Genomic DNA, 20,194 nt, shown 5'->3' with positions numbered 1-20,194 from the left:
ATCTGTATCTTCGCCACTGAGACTAGTACTTTTGTTGGATGACATTAAGGCTACTTTCACACATCAGTTTTTTTCCATCAGGTACAATCCGGAAAAAAACGGGTTAAACGGATCCGGTACCGCATCCGTTTTATCCCCATAGATTTGCATTGTTACCGGATTGTACCTGATGGCTTTGCGTTGCATCCGTTTTTTTCCGGATGCGGCAAAATTTATCAAAGCGGCAGCCGGAGGCAACGTGTCTTGCAACGTTTTTTTGTCCGGCAAAAAAACCGCATCGCGCCGCATGTTTTACAATGAAAGCCTATGGACGCCGGATCCGGCGCAATGCGGTAAAAAAATGGATGCGGCTACCGGATCCGTTTTTGTAAACTGCGCATGCACCAAATTAATTAATAAAGCTGATCCTTCAAAAAAAAGGACAAACCGGATGCAAAAACGGATGCAAACCGTATCCACCGGATCCGGTTTTGTACGCATCCGGCATAACGGATCCGTTATAAACCGGATCCGGTGGATACGGTTTTACATTTTTTGGCCGGATCCTTTGGATCAGGAAAAAAAAGGATTGTGCCTGAATGCAGAAAACTGATGTGTGAAAGTAGCCTAACACTGCTGCCTTAACAATCTCCACATCTGCATCCCCCTGTGATTGTATTACGTGGCAACCTCTGTCATTCATGCGCTGTGAAACGAGATTGATAAGAGACTGTTCTCCACATTCGAAAGGAAGTCCTCCTTTTTCCCGACAAATTTCGTTCCTTCAGCAATGTTCACTTTGTTACTTGTTCGATTTTTTGCGCCGTCGCTGATGGGTAACGTCCTTAGTGTTTGGTCCTCCAATGTAACCATCAAATACTATCGTAGCCTTACCAAAGTGCTTTACTGTGAATGATGCATAGTCTTCAGTGATTGAACAATATGTCTTTCCTTCTGACCACTTCAGTCGATGGAGAAGAGAACCTCCGTCAAGAACATAATGTTCCACTTCTGGTACATCCTTGAGTACTGCGTCATCTGAACTCTGTTCTTTTGTAGCAGCCATCAGTTGTGCTTTGTTTGGTTTGCGTAAGAGATGTTTTGCCTCAAAGAGGGATGGTGGGTATGGTGAAAGTTCATAGGCCATCACCTCATCAAGGGAAAGATCAGCAGTTTGAGACACCACTAGAAACCTTTGGAACAAAAGAACGGGGTCTATTGTTTTGTCCTTAGCAACGTCAATTGCCTCACTGGATGCCAGGGTCTTGGCTTTCATTGACCGCTTGTACTTAACTGAAAACAGTGATTGACCCTCCATTATTGCCACTATTTCTCTGCCAATGGTGAACAGGTTATGGACATTCACATCCTTATTTGCATTGACACCGGTGATAATGTTGTGAAGAGACACTTCATCAGAGAAAGGTGAAAAGGTCTCGAGTTTATCTGCAATTTTCTCCAGGTCTTCACGATCTCTTCTCGTCCTTGACGGTCTTGCCTCCTTGTGTTGTTCACTGGTGACAAAGCTCTGGCGAGTGAAACCCTGCATTGCATCACTGTAGGAAGAGGACACTGGCACAGACAGAGTCCACAAGGCCCTCTGATGTTCGGACATTCCACTTCCTCTGATAAAAGAAATATGATTGTAAAAGAAATATGATAGACACTGAAAGGCGAGTCGCCTTTAACATTTTACAGCTTTGGCGGCCATATTCTTTGACATCACATTTGGATCCTTTGTGGTAACCCTATCTTGGTAAACGTTTAGTATGTTTTTCCCTACATGTAATACGACCAAAAAAAACCAATAAAACGTTTTCTTGGAATTTGTTCAGGGTAAAGGGGTTTTTTTCCGTATTTTGACTGGACTACAATGTTCCTGTTAACACACTTGGATATTCTATTTAATGGAGCACTAATGATAATAATAAAAAAAAAATACCGGAAAAAAAAAAGTATCCCGGTAATTCTTGCCATTATCTTTTTCCTTTACTTTGATTTTTGTTCCATCTTAAAATTAAAACTGAAAAATATGTAAAGAAATCTGTGTGTCTCGGGAGCTCCTCCTCCTTCTCAGTGTCCTGTGTGTGACTGTAAGATCACCAGCTGCAGCAGGAGCCTCCCCCTCTCTGATTTGTCTGCAGTAGCAAAAACAAAACAATTGTTTAGGGTAGTGTTGAGCAATGTAACTGTGAATCTAGCATTGTGGTAAGATAAAACATTTACGAGAAAGCAGCAATAGCTGCACAATACTGTCCTTCGCACTGTTTCTTGTTTCTCCACCCCTCTACCATCTACTTGAATAGGCAACTATAATGTGATCCTTCAGTGAGTTGGATATCTGTCTTGTCTTACACAGAAAAGGTTTAAGCCTTTATCAGAGTGAAAATTGGGTTCAAGAGTCAAGGGGATGAGAGGTGGCTAGTAAATGGAGAAAGAAACAGTTTTCTCTGATAAGATGTATTACAAAGATTTTGTTATTGTAGCGCCGGCATCCCTGCACTTCCCTGCTTCTCCCCAGCAGGGTTGCTGACTCACGCAATGCCGCAGCCGGGCTGCTTCCTCCCCCGCACTCCTACGATCATACAAATATGCTCTTGCTTCCTCTTCTTCATGGGGCCTGTATATGCAGCACAGGTCTCCCTGGAGTAAGCTTAGGGCACGCGCGTGCACCTACCCTCCTCTTAAAGGGCCAGCGCACCATTTCCCAGAAGTGCCTCTCAGCATACAGCTGAGAGGCACTAGGTACTTAAGGCATCCTCCCTCTAGGGGAGGTGCCTGCACAATGTCTTTAGTTAGTCGGTCTTTCATCTGCTAGCCAGTTACCTGGCGTCTGCCTTGCAGCAGGCGCTTAGTTAACCTCCTACCTAAGGGTAAGCCAGGGTCCCCCCAGTGGGTCCATTTCTATTCTCTCACAGCCTCAACACCAGCAATGAGTGCTACAGTTATATTTACTTGTGTTTTTGATTTAGGCAAAGTTTATTGAACCATTACATAACTGCATAAATTGTATTGAACATGACTCGTGGTAGCAAATATATCTATAATGAAAAACGTTCTTCAGTCTATTTAATAAAAGAGTTTGCTGCAACCTGCAAACATAAACTAAAGTTGTAAAAAAAAAAAAAAAAAGGAAGAAGAAATGTTTCTTACCAGTTTGGTTCACAAGTGGTTCCAATTTTACTTGTTGTGTAGCTACTCCATCCCATGGTTGGAGGAATGGTCCATATAAAAGAGAATACCCATACAAATAGGATACCAATGGCTGAATGTTTCCCACGAAGTCGCAGATTTCCTAGTGGCCGGCAAATCACGACATACCTCTCAAAGGCCAAGATCGACAAGGACCACAAAGCTACAATACCTGAAAAGCAAGACAGAGGTTTAAAAAAGTCAAAAATTTCACACGCAATGAGCATCCTGTACTGTACCTCTTTAAGAATCCAGGGGAAGGCGCAAAGTAAAATAAGGTAAGCCATAAATTATAATCTGCCAGGAGAAACACAAAACAAACAGGCTATGGCTCCAAGCAGGATCCACTTCAGGAATATAACCAGTGAGAAATGGAAGCCAGGGGAAGCTTTATAAAACTGGTGATAGGGCAGATTAAATTACAGCTTAGGAAACACATGTTGGCAAAAAGCAATGAACACACAAAGTGTGCACACAGAGACAAAATGTTCAGAACCAGGACAGTAACTAAACCGGACTGTGGCTCAGTGGAGAAGGAAACGGACCACAACACAGCAGGCTGTTGGACAACAGCATAATCATTTTACAAAGAAAAAGTGCTACCACTTTCTAATATATTCTATGTGTATCATATTGATGGAGCATTTGTAAAGTGATTTTTTTTGGAAGTCATTATAATGTTTTGTTTTCAGAAAACAACAGTATACATGAAAATATCAAACTTTGTAATATATCTAATTAGAGAAAACTGATTCTTGCCCCTCCTGGACTGATCTTTTAAAATTAGTGAGGTGGGGAAGGACACTTGCTGCTGATAATATTCTATGGAGAGAGGAGGAGCTAGAGGCACATACAGAAATTCTGCTGCAAAGTTCTCCTGAAATAACAGTTACACTTTAAGTTCAAAGTTTTGCACCAAATTTTGCACAATGTTTTCTACATTTGGAGCATCTTCAGATATAATTTTTCTGTCTAAAACTTTTGTTCAGAAATTCTGCTCCCCCTCCCTAATTTATAAGTCTGTCTACAAACATCTGGAACAGTAAACCACTTTGTCTAAAAAAAACAAAAAAAAACTATTGGATGTGGCAAAAATAAGAAAATAAGAGTGCAAATATATTAGACATTTTGTGTGCGCCAGAAAACATTGCAGAAAGTCATATTTCACTCCACATATTTGGAGTAAAGGCAATAGTAAATAAACCCATATGTTATGTAACTATCTATATCCAAGGCTGGACTGAGACCAGAAAGCAGCCCTGGCACACAAACGCACCAACCCAATTACTTCCCTCGACTCCCCCATATCCACTGCTTCCTTAAAAGCATAATTCATACCATCAACACTGGGAAAAAAAGTGGAACTTAGAATCACACTTAAGTGCACATTCAGGGCAAGTATACAGAAATCACTATATAAGCAACTAACTACCATATAGCAAAGCAAATAATCACATTATTATTAGTGATGAGCGAGTACCAAAAAGCTCGGGTGCTCGAGGCTCGGACCAAGCATCCCAAGATACTCGTGTACTCGGCCCGAGCACCGAGCCCAATGTTATCCTATGGGAGACCCGAGTATTTTTATGAAATGACCCCCGGCAGCATGTAGAAACCCTAAAAATGTCACAAAAGTCTCAGAAGAGTGCTCAAATGACATGGCAACAGCATGGGGAAGACCCCTTGAAGCATTTATCACTCAAAAGTCACAGCTGTGAACAATTTTGTCCGAGTTTTACGCCATTTTTACGGACTCGCCAGAAAACCTTCCAAGATGACACCAAAATGAATTTTCATGGCGGAAATGTTAAGGGCACATACCCAATAGTGAGATAGAGCTGGTGTATGTTACTTTTTGAGATTATTACATGAAAGATTTTACGTAAAAACATTGTGTGGCACTCCGATGTACAAAACACACGTTTTGTGCTTTTTACTAGCGATGTCGGTCATTTTTTTTTTTTTTCATTCTATCTCCCTCAGTCCGTCGGTCGGTCTCTATGTCTGTCTGTCGTTCTCTCTCTGTCTTGTCTGTCCCCCTCTCACAATCTGTCGGTCATTCTCCCCCCTGTCTCTTACTTACCGTTCCCCGATCACTGCCGCGGCGCTGCACGGCTGTTCACTAAACTCTGGCGGCTTTTCCTCTTTTGAAAAAGCCGGCCGCTCATTAATCAATCTCGTATTCCCTGCTTTCCTGCTTTTCGGCGCCTATGATTGGTTGCAGTGAGACACGCCCCCACGCTGAGTGACAGCTGTCTCACTGCACCCAATCACAGCAGCCGGTGGGCGGGTCTATACTGTGCAGTGAAATAAATAATTAAATAATTAAAAAAACCGGCGTGCGGTCCCCCCAATTTTAATACCAGCCAGATAAAGCCAGACAGCTGAAGGCTGGTATTCTCAGGATGGGGAGCTCCACGTTATGGGGAGCCCCCCAGCCTAGCAATATCAGTCAGCAGCCGCCCAGAATTGCCGCATACATTAGATGCGACAGTTCTGGGACTGTACCCGGCTCTTCCCGATTTGCCCTGGTGCGTTGGCAAATCGGGGTAATAAGGAGTTATTGGCAGCCCATAGCTGCCAATAAGTCCTAGATTAATCATGTTTTTTGAGCAGCGGAATCCTTAGGATTTCACTGCGCATGCTCTCTCTGGCTCCCTGGACCCGTAACCAAGATAAATATCGGGTAACCAAGGAAAGTGCTTTACCCAATATTTACCCTGGCCACGTGTGCAGGGAGCCCGACACTTCCCCGCTCGGCTCCGCACCCTCCCGCACTCCACTCCGCATGTATATATATATATATATATATATATATATACACACACGCACACACACTCACCTGTCCTCAGCACTATGGCCCCGCTTGGCTCCACCCACTCCGCACTCCTCCCCCTGCACAGATTCTCGGCGGCCGAGCGATCAGCTGATCACCCGGCGCTGGGAGCGATCAGCTGATCACCCGGCGGCCTGCTGCAGGGAGCGATCAGCTGATCACCCGGCGCCCGGCTTCTGGGAGCGATCAGCTGATCGTTCACAATAGTCTGCCGCCGGTAAAACTGTAAAAAAAAATAAAATAAATAAATAAATAATTTAAAAAACCGGCGTGCGGTCTCCCCAATTTTAATACCAGCCAGATAAAGCCAGACGGCTGAAGGCTGGTATTCTCAGGATGGGGAGCTCCACGTTATGGGGAGCCCCCCAGCCTAACAATATCAGTCAGCAGCCGCTCAGAATTGCCACATACATTAGATGCGACAGTTCTGGGACTGTACCCGGCTCTTCCCGAATTGCCCTGGTGCATTGGCAAATCGGGGTAATAAGGAGTTATTGGCAGCCCATAGCTGCCAATAAGTCCTAGATTAATCATGTCAGGTGTCTCACCGAGATTCCTTCCATGATTAATCTGTAAATTACAGTAAATAAACACACACACCCGAAAAGCAACTGAGGTGAGTAGTGCGATCAGCTGAGCTGTCACTAAGGTTATCCGCGGCCACCACTGGATCCAGCGGTGGCCGTGAGTTACCTGACTGACAGCAGCTGATCGCGCTACTCACCTCAGTTGCTGTGTGAAGCTGACAGGAGCGGCGGTGTCTGCTGCAGCTCCTGTCACCTCCATGCAGCAGAGCTGGATGCGATGCTGGAGGTCCGTGGATTACGCCGGACATGGAGGGCTTTTTGGGGCTTATTAAATTGGTTACGAGGGAATTGTTTTTGTGTTTTTTATTTCTAATAAATGATTTTTTCAGGTGTGTGTGTGTTTATTTACTGTAATTTACAGATTAATCATGGAAGGTTTCTCGGGGAGACGCCTGACATGATTAATCTAGGACTTATTGGCAGCTATGGGCTGCCATTAACTCCTTATTACCCCGATTTGCCAACGCACCAGGGCAAATCGGGAAGAGCCGGGTACAGTCCCAGAACTGTCGCATCTAATGTATGCGGCAATTCTGGGCGGCTGCTGACTGATATTGTTAGGCTGGGGGGCTCCCCATAACGTGGAGCTCCCCATCCTGAGAATACCAGCCTTCAGTCGTCTGGCTTTATCTGGCTGGTATTAAAATTGGGGGGACCGCACGCCGTTTTTTTTAATTATTTATTTATTTTATTTTTTTTACAGTTTTACCGGCGGCAGACTATTGTGAACGATCAGCTGATCGCTCCCAGAAGCCGGCCGCCGGGTGATCAGCTGATCGCTCCCTGCAGCAGGCCGCCGGGTGATCAGCTGATCGCTCCCAGCGCCGGGTGATCAGCTGATCGCTCGGCCGCCGAGAATCTGTGCGGGGGGAGGAGTGCGGAGTGGGTGGAGATGAGCGGGGCCATGGCGCTGAGGACAGGTGAGTGTGTGTGCGTGTGTATATATATATATATATATATATATATATACATGCGGAGTGGAGTGCGGGAGGGTGCGGAGCCGAGCGGGGAATTGTCGGGCTGCCTGCACACACGTGGCCAGGGTAAATATCGGGTAAAGCACTTTCCTTGGTTACCTGATATTTATCTTGGTTACGGGTCCAGGGAGCCAGAGAGAGCATGCGCAGTGAAATCCTAAGGATTCCGCTGCTCAAAAAAACGTCACTGCACAGTATACACACGCCCACCGGCTGCTGTGATTGGGTGTAGTGAGACACCTGTCACTCAGCGTGGGGGCGTGTCTCACTGCAACCAATCATAGGCGCCTGTGGGCGGGGAAAGCAGGGAATACGAGATGGCTGTGTGCAGAGCACAGCGCGCCTGCCGGTATAAAGGCTGTGCGGGCCGGCCAATCACTGCAATTCCACAACTAACAGGGCTGTGGCATTGCAGTGGTCTGCCAGCCAATCCCTGCATGAGGGCTGGCTCTCAAAAGAGCGCCAACATGCAGGGATGAAGAGCACGAGTATCGCGAAATTACTCTGTCCCTGCCGAGTAGCCCGAGTACAGTGATACTCGTGCGAGTACCGAGTAGTGACAAGCATACTCGCTCATCACTAATTATTATGTTTACTAATCCAGTTGCTAATATAATGTAATTAACCACACGGTCTTACAACTGTATTAGGCAACTTTCACACATCAGGTTTTTTCCATCAGGCACAATCTGGAAAAAAAACGGATAAAACGGATCCGGCGCCGGATCCGTTTTATCCCAATTGACTTGTATTAGGGCCGGATTGTGCTGGATGGCATTGCGTTGCATCCGGCTTTTGTCGGATCTGGCGTAATTGGCTAATGCGGCAGCCGAATGGAACGTCTCTTGTAACGTTTTTTGTCTCTGACAAAAAACTGCATCGCGCCGGATGCGGCGTGGTTTACAATAGAAGCCTATGGACGCTGGATCCGGCGTAATGCGGTAAAAAACGGATGCGGCCGCAGGATCTGTTTTTTAAACTGAGCATGCTCTAATTTATTGTAAAAAACGGATCCGGCAAAAAAAAACCAAACAAAACGCATGCAAAAACGGATATACCGGATCCATCAAAAAACTGATCCGGCGCATCCGTTTTTGCATATTCTGCGCCGGATCCGTTGCATCAGGCACACGCCGGATTGTGAAAGTAGCCTTAGGCTACTTTCACACATCCGGCTTGAGCTCTGCGGCTCAATCCGGCTGTGCAAGCTATGCAACGGATGCGGTGAAAACACCGCATCCTTTGCATAAGTTTTTCCCTTGCGGCCCGTCCGGTTTTTGCCGCTTGCGGCATGCTACTGAGCATGCGCAGTGGCAAAAACCGAATGCGGCGGCCGGATGCGGTTTTTGCTGCATCGCGCCGCATCCGGCCGCCATAGGCATGCATTGAGAGATGCGCCGCATCGGCCGAATGCGGCGCGATGCGGTTTTTTTTTGCCGCACGAAAAAACGTGCCAGGCAACGTTCCATCCGGCCGCCGCATCGGCTAAATCTGCCGCATGCGGCAAAAAACGGACGGAACGCAAGGCCATGCGGCACAATGCGGCACTAATTAAAGTCTATGCAGGAAAATCGCAACCGGCAGCAAAAAAAAACGGTTGCGATTTTCCTGCAAAGTGCCGGATTGTGCCGCAGAAGAAAAACCGGATGTGTGAAAGCAGCCTTAGGCTGCTTTCACACATCAGTTTTTGGCCATCAAGCACCATCCGGCAGAAACATGAAAAAACGGATCCGGCGTCTGTTGCCACCGGATCCTTTTTTTCCCCCATAGACTTTCATTAGCGCCGGATGGCCTTGTGTTTCATCCGTTTTTTGCCAGTTCCGGCAAAATTTACTTGTCCGGCGGCCGGATAAAACCTTGAAGTGAACGTTTTTGTGTCCGGCAAAAAAAACGGATCGCGCTGGATCCGGCGCAGTACGGCGTGTTTTATAATGGAAGCCTATGGACGCCGGATCCGGCAAAAAACGGATCCGGCCGCCGGATCCGTTTTTTTGAACTGAGCATGCTCAGTATCACACTGGATCTGTCAAAAAACTGAAGGAACTGATGGAAAAAGCTAATGCAACTGATCCATTTTTTCGCCGGATTAGTCGCATCAGTTTTTTCGCCGGATCGTGCGTGATGCCAAAAAACTGACGTGTGAAAGCAGCCTAAGAAAGGCTAAAATAAAACTTAAAGTTTTATTTCAAACTTTTCAAGATATCACTTTTCCAATTATTTTCTTGTACTGTCAGATATGATGAAGGCTCCAAATACATTTCACTAATGTCAGCTTAACCTGATGATATTGATGGGTTCAGAAAAAAGTGTTCCTGTGCTGAGATAATCTTATATATGTGTCTTTGGTCTGTTCTGTGTAAAATGGCCGTGTCTGACCGTACAGGTGTAAGGAGGTGGTCAGAGGACCAAGGATGAGATGAATACCTCCTCCTGAAGACCCCTAACTAAATATTTTTTTAGTCGTAATTTAGCAGATTTTATGATGTTATCCTTTATGAGTATGTATTGATTTCGCCGAGGCCATCCAGTGGCCGGAATAGAGTATGGCATTGTATTGTATTGAATGTAATGTACGGTGATATGTTTTAGGTGTAAAATGACGATGCTGAAGTTGGTTTCTTATTTGTCAGTTTCTTATTCGGCAATTTAGTTTTTTCAGATTTTTATGCATTTATCAACAAAAATAACACATCACAATAATAAAATACAATGCACTGATGAGCCCTAATATAAATACACTCAAAACCAGCTGCGAAAATTATAAAACTGGCAAAAAAATGGGCATCAAAGTGGGCACAAAAGTATGTTACTGAAAGGATTAAATGGCTTTGGGCCACTGATCTAACACCACAATTGCATATCTAGTGATGCCTCTAATCAAACTCAACTGACTCCAGCCTGGCCCAAAGGGGTTCTGGGCATCAAAACTGGCATCACAGTGGGCACACAGCCAATTTTCACAGATTTGAATAAGTAACTGGTGTTTTTGAGGGGTTAAATGGCTTTGGGCCACTGATCTCACACCACATTTACATACCTGGTGATGCCACACATCAAATTCTGATCACTCCAGCCTGTTTGGGCCAGGCTGGAGTGATCTGAATTTGATGTGTGGCATCACTAGGTATGTAAATGTGGTGTGAGATCAGTGGCCCAAAGCCATTTAACCCCTCAAAAACACCAGTTACTTATTCAAATCTGTGAAAACTGGCCATTTGCCCACTTTGATGCCAGTTCTGATGCCCAGAACCTGTTTGGGCCAGGCTGGAGTGATCTGAATTTGATGTGTGGCATCACCAGGTATGTAAATGTGGTGTGAGATCAGTGGCCCAAAGCCATTTAACCCCTCAAAAACACCAGTTACTTATTCAAATCTGTGAAAACTGGCCATTTGCCCACTTTGATGCCAGTTCTGATGCCCAGAACCTGTTTGGGCCAGGCTGGAGTGATCTGAATTTGATGTGTGGCATCACTAGGTATGTAAATGTGGTGTGAAATCAGTAGCCCAAAGCCATTTAACCCTTCAAAAACACCAGTTACTTATTCAAATCTGTGAAAACTGGGGTTTTGCCCACTTTGATGCCAGTTCTGATGCCCAGAACCTGTTTGGGCCAGGCTGGAGTGATCTGAATTTGATGTGTGTCATCACTAGGTATGTAAATATGGTGTGAGATCAGTGGCCCAAAGCCATTTAACTGCTCAAAAACACCAGTTACTTATTCAAATCTGTGAAAACTGACCATTTGCCCACTTTGATGCCAGTTCTGATGCCCAGAACCTGTTTGGGCCAGGCTGGAGTGATCAGAATTTGATGTGTGGCATCACTAGGTATGTAAATGTGGTGTGAGATCAGTGGCCCAAAGCCATTTAACCCCTCAAAAACACCAGTTACTTATTCAAATCTGTGAAAATTGGCTGTGTGCCCACTTTGATGCCAGTTCTGATGCCCAGAACCCCTTTGGGCCAGGCTGGAGTCACTTCAGTTTGATTAGAGGCATCACTAGATATGCAATTCTGGTGTTATATCAGTGGCCCAAAGCCATTTAACCCTTTCACTAACATACTTTGGTGCCCACTTTGATGCCTATTTTTTTGCCAGTTGTATAATTTTTGCAGCTGATTTTGAGTGTATTTATATTAGGGCACATCAGTGCATTGTATTTTATTATTGTCATTTGTTATTTTTGTTGTTAAATGCATAAAAAACTGAAAAAAACTAAATTGCCGAATAAGAAACTGACGAATAAGAAACCAACTTCAGCATCGTCTTCAGGACCTAGTGTGACAGATCGGAGTGAGCAGTCCTGGATCCTGCAAGATATTCAGAAGGCAATTCTTATAGTAGCTGCAGGAGGGATTTAACAGTGTTGAACCAGGTGGCCCGCTGTGAAGCAGCCCACTGGGAAATTGTCCACTTTGGCAGATTATCAGTCCAGGCCTGTCTATATCTTACCATTTTCTAGATGTTTCCTGTTAGTGAATGGGAACTTAGTGGCAGCAAACTGGTACACAGCTAGACCTGTTCTGAGCTGAGAAAAACAAAATTCCCAAAACACCTGACTACTAGACTACTAGTAGAATTTTGTGCAGATGCTGCTGATGTATACTGCCTGCAGGTACATTGGTAATCTGCGGCTACAGGGAGAATAAAACTTAGTTTTCTCCCTGTATCTGCTGCTCTTGCAAGTAGGCTACACTCTGTCATCACAGAATTACTGTTAACACCAAGTACAGGCTCTCGTACATCATGGCGTGGCCAAACATTTAAGTGCACTTCCCCACCTGCTTGTTTTCCATCTATTTCCACCCTTCTCTGGCTCTATGTAGCCAGAGACATCAATCAAAGAAGAGGGGAAGGTGGAGACAGAGGGAAAATAAACAGGTGGAAAGGTGTAGTTAAATGGTTAGCCCCTCCATGAAGCACCGAGTGCCTGTACAGTATTTGATTTGAAACATCATTCTGTGCTGACAGAGTCCCTTTAAATTTATATGTAGCCTACTTGCAAGAGCAGCAGCTACAGGGAGAAAAGTAAGTTTTATTCTCCCAGCATCCTCAAGCAGTTAGTCATTGGAGGGAGGGATGTACGGGGAGCAGTCACAATCACCACTCACTATATTATTAACATGACTGTAGTCATTACCCAGTGCTTTACTTGACAGCCAGCTCTGCAGCATGTGTTGATGTGTAGCATTTGCGTGCAAAGCAAGCCATTAAAGTGTCAGGGAGTAATTAAAAAGTATTCACTGTGAAGTGAGCGGTGACTCTAACTGCTCTCTGCACCACCCGGATGCTAGAAGTAAGTGTTTGAAGGGAGACTAAGGGGTGCTTTGCATGCTGCGACATCGCTAGCCGGTGATAGCGATGCCGAGCGTGATAGTACCCGCCCCCATTGCACATGCGATATTTTGTGATAGCTGCCATAGCGAACATTATCGCTACGGCAGCTTCACACGCACTTACCTGCCCTGCGACGTCGCACTGGCCGGCGATCCGCCTCCTTCCTAAGGGGGCGGGTCGTGCGGCGTCACAGTGACATCACACGGCAGGCGGCCAATAGAAGCGGAGGGGCGGAGATGAGCGGGACGTAAACATCCCGCCCACCTCCTTCCTTCCTCATTGCGGGCGGGACGCAGGTAAGGCGATGTTCCTCGCTCCTGCGGCTTCATACACAGCGATGTGTGCTGCCGCAGGAATGAGGAACAACATCGTACCTGTCGCTGCAACGAAATTATGGAAATGACCGACACTATACAGATCACCGATTTACGACGCTTTTGTGATCGTTTATCGGTGCATCTAGGCTTTACACGTTGCGACGTCGTTACCGGCGCTGGATGTGCGTCACTTTCGATTTGACCCCGACGATATCGCAATAGCGATGTCGCAGCGTGCAAAGTACCCCTAAAACTTCATGACGTTGGCATAGTGGAGTCCTGGTGACCCCTTATACTGCTACCATACCCCCACCCCCAATAGCTTAACCCCTTATTGAAATGACCACAGACACATAGTTGGATGAAATGACCACAGCAGCCTTTTATTTAAACATAACTTATAATAACATTTATAAAACAGGGGGTTGTGGTCCTCGAAGCTCAAACAATCTGGTGATCACCCAATACTCCGATCCTACCTTCCCCCTAAACTCCATTACTCCCAGCCGCAACCACCAACTCGGGAGCACCAAACAAATATGAGGGGGGTTCCACCTCCATTGGGACCCCCAATCCAATTTTCACCAACTTCGAGGACCCCACCCCCACCATCTCTGCCACTATGACCCAAAACAAACAAAACAAAATAAAACAAAACAAAACAAAACAAAACAGGGGAGGGTGGGCGGGACAACCACTTCAGCTGCAGCCGCAGCAATGGCTTCTTTTCCCGCTGTCTTGCCCTAATGGTCCCTAGACCCCCACCCCACTTCTCCTTCACCCTATCCCCCCTAGCCACGTCATGCCAGCCTCCACCTACCCCCTGGGGAGGGGGTGGAGGTTCCAGCCGGGCACTTTATGTTGGCATAGTGGAGTCCTGGTGACCCCTTATACTGCTACCATACCCCCACCCCCAATAGCTTAACCCCTTATTGAAATGACCACAGACACATAGTTGGATGAAATGGCCACAGCAGCCTTTTATTTAAACATAACTTATAATAACATTTATAAAACAGGGGGTTGTCGTCCTCGAAGCTCAAACAATCTGGTGATCACCCAATACTCCGATCCTACCTTCCCCCTAAACCCCATTACTCCCAGCCGCAACCACAAACTCGGGAGCACCAAACAAATATGAGGGGGAAGGGTTAAACCATCAAGCACGGGAACCGACCCCACCAAGCCGATGTTCCCCCATGATCACCAGACCAATCCAGAATCCTGCCGTCCAGCCGTCACTGGCGCTGTGTCCCTCTCCTGCCTGAAGTCCTCCACTGGTCCGATCGGCGATGGTAGCCTCGGATCGGTCGGTCCCGAACCCCATCCAGGTGGTCCACGCACCGCCACTCCTGGATCCCGACCACCAGGCTGCCGCTGAGACCCAGAGCCGTCCTGCCCTGGCCTGCCGACCTCCTGCCAGGGATCCCGCCGTCCGTCCTGTGCGTCCTGTGCCGTCCAGCCAGGCCGCCCGACAGGAACATCGCCAGCGCGGCCCGCCGCATCCTCCAGGTCCTCCTGACGCCAGGTAGCAGTAGGCCCCTCCCCCCTAAGGGGCCGAGGCCTACTAACTACCGCCGACCTCAGCCGCGGCCTTGAATTCCTGCCGGCGCGGAGGGGGCTCCCAAGGCTGGACACCTCCCCCACCGCCGGAGGGTCCCTAATGGGGCTTCCCCGCTGCCGCTGAGGCCCCGCAGGCGCTGTTCCGGACCGCCCCGGCTCCAACCGCGGCCTGCCCGCCCGGATCCGCCGGGAGAGAGACGCTCCGGAGCCCTGGACCTGCGGCATGGCCGCCCCCTAGTCACAGGAGAGACCTCCGCGTCCGGCCCCGGAGCCCCCCCCCGACCGCAGACCGCAACGAGCGGGCCGCGCCTGCGGCCTAGCTGGGGCAGACGAACCCGACACCACGCCACCGGCCAGCACCGCCCGCAGCTGCTCCTCCAACCAGCCGGAGGGATGGCGCCGGGCCGCCCCCCGCAGCTCCTCCATGAGACCGTCCATGGTAGGTGGAAGGACAGTTTTTTTTTTGTTTTATTTTTTTCACCCTATCCCCCCTAGCCACGTCATGCCGGCCTCCACCTACCCCCTGGGGAGGGGGTGGAGGTTCCAGCCGGGCACTTTTGCTCTCTATGGTCACTGCTCCAAAAAGCCTGCCTGATAATATATAAATGTTATTTACCTGCAGATTACCACTATATCTGCAGGTACATACACACGGGTGAAATAAGTATTGAACATGTCACCAATTTTCTAATTAAAAATATTTTTAAAAGGTATATTAACATGAATTTATTACCAGATGTCTGTAACAACCTGTCCAATCCACACAGGCAAAGAAATCAAACTATAGATGTCCATAAATGTACTGATGTGTAATATAGAATGCACTGAACCCCCATTGTCATTATGCATGCTCACCACTCAAGACTTCATTGCTGAAGAAAAAAGCATAATCGAGAGCATTTAAAGTTTTCTTCACGACATTTTAATAAGCCTGTAAAATACTAAGAGAATATAGTTGGGTCAGATGACACTAAAATGAAACTCTTTGCATGTTATAAAACACGCCATGTTTGGAGGCAAAAAGCCACTGCAAATCACCCCAAAATCACCATACCCACAGTGCAGATTGGAGGTGGGAACATCACAGTGTGGGGCTGATATTCATCATACAGCACTGGCAAACTTCATTGAAATAAGGATGAATGGACTCATGTCCCAAGACATTCTTGATAAAAATCTGCTGCCATCTACCAGGATGATGAAGATGAAACGAGGCTGGACATTTCAGCAAGATAATGATCCCAAACACAAAGCCAAGGAAACTCTTAATTGGTTTCAGAGAAAAGAAAACTGTTAGAATGACAGAGCCGGTCACCTGACCTGAATCCAATAGAAAATTTATGGAAGGAAAAAAAGCACAAAAATTATAGAAGGAGCCAACAAGACCTTTAGGATGTGAAAACTGTGTGGAAGAATGGTCCAAAATCACATCTGAGCAATGCATGCGACTAGTTTCTCCATACAGGAGGCATCTTGAAGCTGGCATCACTAACACAGGCTATTGAATTAACTAAATTCCAGAAAGCGTGTTTAATATGTTTTCCCTATATTATTTCTCATTATTACACACAAGTTAAGCAATGGAAATATATCGTTTGATTTCTTTGGCTGTGTGTATTAGATGGGTTGTTACTGACATCTGGTAAGAAATTTATGTCAATAGCACCTTTCTAAATATACTGCTCAAAAATATAAAGGGAACACTAAAATACCATTTTGTTGTTTAAGTGTTCCCTTTATTTTTTTGAGCAGTATATATTTACTTAGAAAATTGGTGACGACTTCAATACTTATTTCACCCGCTGTATACCAGTTAGTATTCCTGATAGTACATGTATATAAACATATATAATTCTTGGTACCACATGTACATAGCACATATACTATAGTGTATTTGTGATAGTACATGTATAGAGCACATACTGTATACTATATATAATTTCTGATAGCATATGTACATAACACATATACGAAATACAAGTCCTCATAGCACAAGTATACAGCACATATATCAGTCCTGATAACACATGTGCATAACACATACTGTATACTATATATCAGTCCTCATAGCACAAGTATACAGCACATATATCAGTCCTGATAACACATGTGCATAACACATACTGTATACTATATATCAGTCCTCATAGCACAAGTATACAGCGCATATATCAGTCCTGATAACACATGTGCATAACACATATACTATATATCAGTCCTCATAGCACAAGTATACAGCGCATATATCAGTCCTGATAACACATCTGCATAACACATATACTATATATCAGTCCTCATAGCACAAGTATACAGCACATATAGTATATCAGTCCTGGTAACACATGTACATAACATATATACCATATATCATTCCTCACAGCACAAGTATGCAGCACACATACCATATATAATTCCTGACAGCATATGAACATATCACATATACCATAATGTATTCATGATAGTACATGTACATAGTACTTATACCATATATCAATCCTCATAGCACAATTATACAGCACATGTCATATAAAATTCTTGATCGCATATGTATATAGCACATACACCATATATCAGTCCTGATAGCACATAAACATAGACATATACCATATTGTATTCATGATAGTACATGTACCTATATCATAAATCATTCCTCATAGGACAAATATACAGCACACATACCATACTGTATCTAATTCCAGACAATGTGTATACAGCGTACATACCATATATAATTCCTGATAGAACATACACATCGCACATATACCATATTGTATTCATGATAGTACATATATCATATATCAGTCTTCATAGAATAAGTATACAGCACATATACCATATATAATTCCAGACAGCATATGTATACAGCACACACCATATATAATTCCTGATAAAACATACACATACACATTGCACATATACCATATTTAATTTATGATAGTACATATAATTAGTACATATATCAGCAACACAGGCATACATTGATAGTTTATGACAATATTGAATAAAGCAAAATTGAAATTCCCACACCCGGAACCTGCAGCCAATAAGGAAACAGTGCAGAAGCATGTGACCCCAAAAGAGTCTAAATATTGGTTTATCGCCTTTACAGTTGCTGAATCCTTAAATGTTATTACCTTTAAGTACAATTATTACATTTACTATTATATATACTATTAGTATATACTACTAATAGTATATACAAACTATTATGAGCAAATGAGAACTGACGAATCCAAAAATTTCTTGCTGACAATAGAACTATTAAGGGTTAATTCCGAATGACAGATTTGCTTATTTTGGTATAACAGATAGAAACATATCCCGGAAAATACAAAATCTCAGAAAGGTTCTGTAACGTTTCCACAATAGATAAGATTACTCCTCTGACAGTCACCGTCCTAATGCATCAGCGTGGCCAGAACTAAACTTCACCTGCAAACAGCGGCAGCGGGAATATTTAAAGCGGCCGAATCACCAGCGAGCAGGGCCAACTTTGTTTTATATCAGAAGTTTTTTTCCTCTTTTTAAATGGAGAAAGTAATTATTTTTTAATTCAGGCTGGATATTCCGAGGCTCCCAGGTGCTTGCCTGTATGCAGATTTCTCTTACCTCCTCTCTAATGTCATCTGTACAGAATGTCCTAAATCAATTATATCATTCTATTGCTGTTGGAGGGAGAACACTGGGCTGAGTCGCTTTGGCTAGCACCTGTTGAAAAGAAAATGTGGTTGGATTAAACTACCTAGAAGAGTGCAGAATTTGTTGAAGAAATGGCTAAAGGGTTGTACTATTTCTGCAGTGGAAAATCTGCAGCAAAATCAGAAACTGCTGTGGTTTTTGATGTGGAAATGGTGCAGATTTTCTAGCAGAAATTCTGCAATATACACTGCGATGACAGCTGCAAAACAAAATGACACGCTGTGGATTTTACTTCCACAGAAGAGGTCAATTTACACAAATTTGCTCCTTAGGGCTTTACTTCCACAGAAGAGGTTGGCTTGCACCAATTGACACTCTGTGGATTTTACTCCCACAGAAGAGGTCAAATTACATAAATTGACACCCTAGGGATTCCACAGAAGAGGTCGACTTACACAAATTGACACTGTGGATTTTACTCCCACAGAAGAGGTCGACTTACACAATTTGCACTCTGTGGATTTTACTCCCACAGAAGTGGTTGACTTACACAAATTGACATGCTGTGGATTTTACTCCCACAGAGAGGTCAAATTACATAAATTGACACCCTAGGGATTTCATAGAAGAGGTCGACTTACACAAATTGACACTCTGTGGATTTTAATTCTTCCACAGAAAAAGTCGAGTATGTAGCAAAGAGCAAATACTTGACACGGTGTCCACCGCTGTGTGGCAAAAGCGCCTTTGCCACACAGCGGTGGACACAGTGAGCTACACCAGCGCTACTTTAACTCACAAGCTTAGCAGACTATCTACACTGCACACCGATGAAGCTCTATGTTAGACCGAAACATCTGTGCTTACTTAATAAAATATCAGTTTCTTCAACTATTTGAGTGCCAAATATTTGCCCTTGACTTACATAAATTGACACGCTGTGGATTTTACTTCCACATGAGAGGTCTACCTACACAAATTGATACACTGCGGAGTTTAATTCCACCGAAGAGGTCGACTTACACAAGAAAAAAACACTAAAGAAACGACAAGCAAAATTAGGGTCTTATCTGCAAAAGAAGCAGTAACACTGAAAGCACTGAGTGCTCACCTGGTGGGGGTTGTGTACCCACAACCCTGGAATAAGCTAAAAAATGTGGCTGTCGTGGCCCCTTGGAAAGCAAAAATGATTAACAGGAGACGAAGGGTTAAAATCTGTGCTGCCGATGGACAAGATGTGAAGAGGACAAGCCACGTAAGTGTAATCCAAGTAGTTAGGTCTACGCGTTTCGAAGTATAAACTTCTTCTTCAGGACAGAAAATTACTATATAGTATAGTAGTTTTCTGTCCTGAAGAAGACATTTAGATTTTGAAACGTGTAGACCTAATAAACTACTTGGGTTACACTTACCTGGCTTGTCCTCTTCACATCCTGTGCATCTTGTCCATCAGGAGCATGGATTTTAACTCTTCATCTCCTGTTATCCAGACATACACAAATTGACATGCTGAGGATTTTATTCCTTCGACAGCAGTGGATGACATACACAAGTTGACATGCTGTTTATTTTACTTCCACAGCCACTGTCGACTTACGCTGCATATGATTTGATGAAACCTCATCAACAATGGTGCTACTGATATCCAGCATATTTGAATCTGGAAAAATCCAAAGTGAATGCAATGCGCCTTATGTACACATACCGCAAACGACAATTTCAGTTATGCTGCATCTATATGGTGCAAAAATAAAGTGAAGGACAAC

At 44.8% G+C, this 20,194-nt stretch overlaps 1 protein-coding gene across 1 annotated transcript in view; it reads right to left on the bottom strand.

Annotated features, from left to right (window-relative positions):
* The window catches only part of LOC142313286 (vertebrate ancient opsin-like), a 61,909-nt gene that overhangs the window by 41,064 nt on the left and 651 nt on the right, over positions 1 to 20,194 (bottom strand). The window contains exon 2 of the mRNA XM_075352279.1: positions 3,133 to 3,343. Coding sequence (XP_075208394.1) covers positions 3,133 to 3,343 — 211 coding nt within the window. The remainder of the gene's footprint in view (positions 1 to 3,132; positions 3,344 to 20,194) is intronic.

Source organism: Anomaloglossus baeobatrachus, chromosome 5, assembly GCF_048569485.1.
Source record: "Anomaloglossus baeobatrachus isolate aAnoBae1 chromosome 5, aAnoBae1.hap1, whole genome shotgun sequence".
NCBI classification, from domain to species: domain Eukaryota; kingdom Metazoa; phylum Chordata; class Amphibia; order Anura; family Aromobatidae; genus Anomaloglossus; species Anomaloglossus baeobatrachus.
Note: the sequence above shows the minus strand (reverse complement) of the source record. Positions and strands in the feature narration are given on the sequence as shown.